General features: G+C 41.9%; 1 protein-coding gene across 9 annotated transcripts in view; it reads left to right on the forward strand.

Annotated features, from left to right (window-relative positions):
- Window positions 1-6,594, forward strand: part of LOC118332462 (disabled homolog 2-interacting protein-like) — a 114,623-nt gene that overhangs the window by 65,612 nt on the left and 42,417 nt on the right. The window contains exon 1 of one of the 9 annotated variants that reach the window (XM_035667762.1): window positions 5,393-5,622. The exons of the other annotated variants lie outside the window; for them this stretch is intronic. Within the exon in view, the coding sequence (XP_035523655.1) occupies window positions 5,600-5,622 (23 nt within the window). The 5' untranslated portion in view covers window positions 5,393-5,599. Of the gene's footprint in view, window positions 1-5,392; window positions 5,623-6,594 lie in introns of those variants that run through there. 9 annotated transcript variants of the gene reach the window in all.

Consider the following 6,594-nt stretch of genomic DNA (forward strand, 5'->3'; position numbering starts at 1 on the left):
CACACACACACACACTCTACTACATCATGCGTACATTGAGGATACTCAGTCAGAATTATATAATTGCTTTCAACTCCCAAAGGGTTTTCATTCAGAGCTCTGCATTTATTACCCAGCGATATTACATATAATACCAAGGATGATAACACAGAGACGGGGTTTCGATTGTGAGTGCTGACCACATCCTAAATGTAGCAACATCACACAAAGCTGGCCTGTGTGACGGAGGGCAGCCAGCTAACACAAATCAGATGACTGGGCCACGCTGTGAGGTCAGCCGCTGGTTTTCGCTGGCATTCTCAGGCCAAGTCGTATGTTGTAGGCAATTAACAGTTTAAAGAGAGCTGTGTGTCCCAAGGATAGAGAGTTTAGGAGTGTCATAGAGCAACAGCTCTTTTCATGGAAACATTGTTATGTCTGCACAAGAGGGAAGGGGATGAGTGGAAGGGCTCTTCTTGGTGGTTAGTCATCATTTCGTCCCTGCCATGGGCAGTTTGTAGTCTGTTTTGTAGTCACTCTTATATTCTAATATTAGATTCAAAGTAGTCTTTAAAGATGGAATCAAGTCTATCGGTACATGATCATGTCAGCTTTCCCAGATATATTTACATTTTACAGTTGGATTATTTAAATATATTTCCTAATGATGATTCTATTTTCCAAACAACAAACATCCACGGTCCAATTAACGGTTTTACAGCTGCAACAAAAATCACTTGGGGCGTAATACACACTGTGCATGCTACTTACATGCTTGAAAGTATTCAGCAGCCACACTTCAAGTAGAATTAACTTAAATCATTTCAAATAGTTAAGTCATTCCATTTTAATTTGTCTAATTAAGAGGAAGGAAGAAAACACTGAGGCCGTCAACACACCCAGAACTTCCCTGCCACATTATGCAGGAAGTGTTTAGTTTAACAGAACAGCATTCAAACAAACATTTATTTTCCTCAGAGGCAGCTTCACAGGAGAAAGCCATCTTTGGTTTAGTAAACACATAAATGATAGTTTGATGGTTCCGTTGCTTGTTTACTGCAGCATGCAGATACATTTCAGTGTGAGAGCTCAGCTGGTGGTCCTCTTGATTTTAGCCCGCTGTTGAGCCCTCCAGAACAGAACGGAGCTTGACTTCTGCATATTAGGCTACAAGCATTTGTGTCAGTCTGTGTTTGTATGCAGTAGCAGTGTGAATCCTTATATTCTCCCAGCCTGGGGTACCGCATCTATTTGCATGCATGAGCAAATGTTTCTGCACACATTAATGTATGTGCACATACTGTATGCAGATACGCATATGTTTTGAGTGTCTGTGTGTTTTAGTACGTTCCAGCAATCCTATTTTAGGTTAGAGCTGGCTAACCACTAACCTAGACAAGGGATGGCAGAGCGAGAAATAGAGCTGTTAGTCATTTTCACAGCCTCGAAACCTGGGGAGAGAGATGCTTGGAGCAAATGTGAGACGGAGATAAGACAAACAGTGTGAGGAAATTAAAGCAAAGAAGAGAAAGGCAAAGCATAAGAGGGCTGACAGTCTACCGTTGATGTTTATGTTCCAGTATTTTGTGTATTTGTTTATTCTACGACCTCTTCTGCACCTTCCAGGGTGTTGCTCTTAATTCCTGTTCCTGGACTGAATTTACCCTACATGAAAATGTAAACTGTTATTATATATACTAGAATGTAACCACTTCCTTGATACATCCGTGTTGCGGGGGAAAGGCAAGAATACATGCAGAGCTGAGCCTTGTACAGTATCTTTCCGCCACTCCTGCCTATCTCTTCGCGCCATTCTCCGAGTGTTCTGTCGCCGTGTAATTACTCTGTCATAGATCATCTCTGTGATGTCCATTGATTTACTGAGAGCTGATGAAATGGAGCAGAGCATTTGATCAGACACATTTACAGGGAGGGAGGAGTGGGTCAGCGCCGCACCCAGGGGCCACTCGGCTAGGGGGTCAAGAGGTCTGAGACACTGGCGATTTAGAGAGGGGGAGGGAGAAGCGGCCACAGTTTAACACTTAATCAACAACGCGTCAACATGACCACACAAACATGAACATCCATGCAAGCGCATGTGTATGGAATGTATTGTTGCTTTCTAAAAAATCATGTAACTCCAAGTTTGGTGATTTTAAATTTTCCCCCAAAATTCTCCCATTTCTTAAACTAAATAAGCATTTAAAAACCATCTGAAAAATGCAAAGTCACAGTCCTTAAAAAGAGTGAAAACACAGTATTCACTCGTCCCAAAGTTTCATATTTGCCACCACTGTATTTAAGTTTCAACAGATAGTTTAATTTTATATGAGTTTTTGTTTCAAATTAGAGGTGCTTATCCTTCCTGCTGTTTAATTTATTTATTTTGGAGGAGGAGAAGGTTGGAACTGGTGGTCTAACACATTTGAAATGCTTTATTTGAATCCACCGCTTGCATTCAAGTATACAGGATTCGAACATTTGTGGGAGATTACAGACGCTCGATGCACACAAACAAGAGAGCATTGAGGCTTGTTTTGAAATGATCAATCTGACAAAAAAATTAAGAGCATGAAATGAAGAGAGAAGGGCTTGAAATTTGCTATGCACGTCAGCAAATTGGAGGTTAGACTATTGTTGTCAGTCCAGCTAGACATTGTGAATGAGAGGCAGTTGAAGTCGGCTGCTTCGAAGACATTCAGTATCATTATTCTGGATCTCCTCAACCCTGCCTGGGAGAGGATGAAAGACGAGCATATGCTTGTGATGGGCAGAGTTGTGTGTTGTCAATAATTGAATCACTCATTCGCTCCCTCCTGCCCCGAAGGCGGTAGTGCAGAGTCAATAGGAACAACACGAGAGAAGAGCTCTCAAGCATCAGCCCTGCAGTACAGGTCCTCCTGCTTTCATACCCTTCATCTCTGTCTTCATATCTTTCTTTAACACAAGCAAAACACACGGAAGAGCTAATGTCACTGCACCGTCTCTGGTTCATCTGCGTGTCTGTCTCTACAGTAAGCTGCTTTACAAAAATGAAATGGAGGGCAGGCTGGAGAGGGATGGATGAAGGGGTGGTGGGAGGGATATCTAAAGCCTCTATTTGCTTACCATTTCCCGTTACTTCTCTTCTTGTACTTACTTCTGGAGGAGAAGACGGAGAAACCCTGTGTTTGGATTAAGTTGATCTTTTAACAACACTTTGCAACATTGCCAGTAGTTACCTAATACGACCAGTCCTATTAAAGGGACAGTTACCTCAGTATAAATGGCAAGAATTAGCAAATCTCGGTAGACAAACTTGTACTGATTCCTATGTATTGTCTAAATATTGTAATACTTGTCCAACATGTCTCACCTTCTCTCCATCCACCACCTACCTCTCTGCGATGCAGACTTGTGGAAGCTTGCCTGGAACGTACTGTATCCACTGTTTATTTTTTCTCTCTACATGCCTCCCTCCCTCTCTTTACCTCTGTGCAGACAGGTGGTGCTCTACTAAACAGGTTAACGGTTAGCAGGGTAATCATTTCTCAGAGGCGAGGCCTCTCAGGGCCTGCCTACAGGCGGTAGGCAGTTAGCCGAGAGAATCCCAGCTCTCCCACCCTCTCTCATGACCCCGTCCTGTTGCCGTCTACTGCTGTACACTTGGCTCATGACCTCGCCCGTACTCACCCACTCACTCCTTGGCACGATTTGACATGGATTTTTCTCACAAATTCACATTGAATAAAAATAAATGTTCTGTATTTGTGTTTGTGTGTGTGAACATACATTTATCTGCACAGACTAATGCACATATACACATGCAAAATATAAATGTAGTGCGCCCACGTGACTCACTGAGTACAAAAGGCTATTGTTCAAAATGCTTTTTCCCAATGGAAAATAAAGATTTTGAGATAGTTTACTGCATTCCTCTCCTGCTACAGTGGTTACAAACAAACCTCCATAGATAAAATAGCCTTGCTCTGTCCTACATTATATTAGGGAGCAGTCACAGTCCAAACAACCCTATGAGGTATGATATTATCATGACCCAGACCAAAAGAATGAGGAAATCCCCCTGAGTGTTTAGTCTCCAGGCTTTGCCTTGGCTTTGTAGTTAACCTTTACCCAGCCATTCTGCAAAACAGCAAGGCATGCAGGTCTGTTTACTTGTGATAAGAGCAAGCAATTCTAATCCATTGCATCGGGAGGAACAAGTACATTAAACCTCCTCCAGTTTCACCTCCCAAATGATACTTAAATTGTTTTGGAGCAGGGGAACTGGTCTACCTATAATGGAGTGCAAAGACCTTTTCCACTGTATAGTTCACAGTGAATTCCATTGTTAAGGTAGAAAACTGCTACTGGCTCCTGTCGAGTTTCACTTAAGTCGCTTTACATAATGACATTGATTGAGCTGAAATATTCTCCTGGCGTTCAGAAAGCATTTTTAATAAGAAATACTAAAAAGGGTCCATGCCAAACTGGACCTGTTTCTATGTAATTATTTCACAGGAGATGACTGGCATTTCTGGGGCTTTGGCTTTTTTGGAGCTCAAACATCAGTTTGAATTGAAGCATCTCTTGACAGCATGTCTTAGCTGTGACATCAGTCTTCCCTCACTGGGTCGCCAGCTATGTGAACACAAGCATACAATACATCTGGCAGTGTGTCTCCTCCCTAAACCTGGCTGGCCTCATTTTCTTCTTCTCTCTCTCTTTTCTTTCCCTTTTTTTGTGCCTTCCTCCCCCCTTTTTTCTCCCTTTTTCCTGGAGTCCCTCGCTCTCCAGCCAAGGACCCAGCTTTTTCCCACAGAGTGTGGTGCTGAAGGCTGAGCCATTGTTTCCTGCTACAGGGAAACAGGGAGGGAGGGAGGAGGCAGGCTGACTTCCTGGCTGCCAACTCTGGGTCTATGTCAGTGTGAGAAAAAGCAGGAGAGACAGATCTGATGATGACAGAGGAACTGTGTATCTGAGGGACTAACTTCAGCTAGAAAAATATAGATTTTGCTATATTTTTCACAGTAGATCCTAAATAACAGGCTGTCAGCTCTTTACCTCGTTCAACTTTTTTTTTTGCTTTTAGATTACTATTGTACAAATACTACATCTAACATATAAACTAGATATAAAATCATTACAAAAAAAGCACAGTTGTACAAAAAATTTGCTATAAATGCACTGCTTTCCTATATGCTATATTCTATAGGATAAATGATCAGCGTTACACTCTCGTATTATTTTGAAAATGATAAATAGTATAGCTAAATCATAACTGTATTTTATCTTGAAACACCATATCCAACCCCCCTGACTCTTACCTTCAGAGGTCCGTGTCATAAGCATAGCGTTTATTGCATTACTTCATCACAATATAATGTTTCATTGGACTATGGGGCAGGCTCCTAAATAACAGCACTGTCTTTTTAAATGGGATGTGGAGAGGGGTGTGTTAGTAGCAACAGACATCCTTTGGGAGCGGTGTGGTGTAACTCAGAGGGCAGAGGCTCCAGCCACGTTCCCAGAGACTCAAAAATAGTCGGGAAAAACACTGAGACCAGCCGCTGGTGAGGAATGCGACCCAAACTGAAGTTGTGCGTTTTGTGGACCCAGCTCAGAGGGATTCTGCTGGACAATGTTTCACATATTCAGTAGATCGTAAGTGTCATTTTGCTTTAATACTTTATTCATGGGTGTGCTTGTTGCTGTGGATAGTTAGAGCACAGCTGCATGCTGTGGTTTGAGGAAACCTCTGGCTCTTCATCCACCCATGTCAGGACTGTACGTTGTGGCTTCATCTAACTATTTTTTGCTACATAAATGCCATAAAGTACTTTCTGTTTGAATTATGAATGGAAAGAAAGGTCAGGATAGTTCATTAAAAGAGAGGAAAAGTGCAGTACATGTGAATAGTTTGAGAGAAAAAAGGGCGCGTTTAGACTTGAACATGAAAACTATTCAGTGCCGGGGGCAAAGCTTGGCTCAGAGTGCAAATAAGATCTCTGTATTGACAACACTTGAAAATTTAGAACCAATTATGCGCTAAAGTTACTTCACCTGTCTAAATCGGGCATTATTAAAAATACAACGTTGAAAGCAAAGTGGGAAAGGTAGTGTTTGCATAGATCATAGGCTTGATATTGTTTTTGCCATCAAGAGTTTTGCCATATTGCGTGGGAAGAAAGTCTCTGCCCTCTTTTTCTCCTTGTGAACTTGAGTGTTTGCCTGTTTCTTTGTCCAATGCCACAGGGATGTTTGAATATTCAGGTCAAGAAGTGAAAAACACACTTCCTCATCTCCTCTACTCCGTTTGCACATGGTATTATCAGTTCCCCAAGCACTTTTACAGTTATGCAAGACTTCAGGAGAAAAAGCTTTCTTGTAATTAATTTATATTTTCCTCATTTTGCTCAGAAAACAGAATAACAATCATGTGTTTTGTGTATTCATTTTGGTTTGTCTTTGCCAGTCAAACATATGTGCACAGCGGTATCATGTAAGCGTACGCTCAATGCGCTTAAGCGCAGATGCACAGACCATTTCTATGACCTTGGCTTGCCTTAAGTATTCTCAGCCTCATGGTCAAGGCTGAGTCATACCCACTGATATGTGACTGTCTTGCCCCTAATA

The sequence above is a fragment of the Morone saxatilis genome, unplaced genomic scaffold (assembly GCF_004916995.1).
Source record: "Morone saxatilis isolate NCDOM2014 unplaced genomic scaffold, NCSU_SB_2.0 Contig21, whole genome shotgun sequence".
NCBI lineage: Eukaryota > Metazoa > Chordata > Actinopteri > Moronidae > Morone > Morone saxatilis.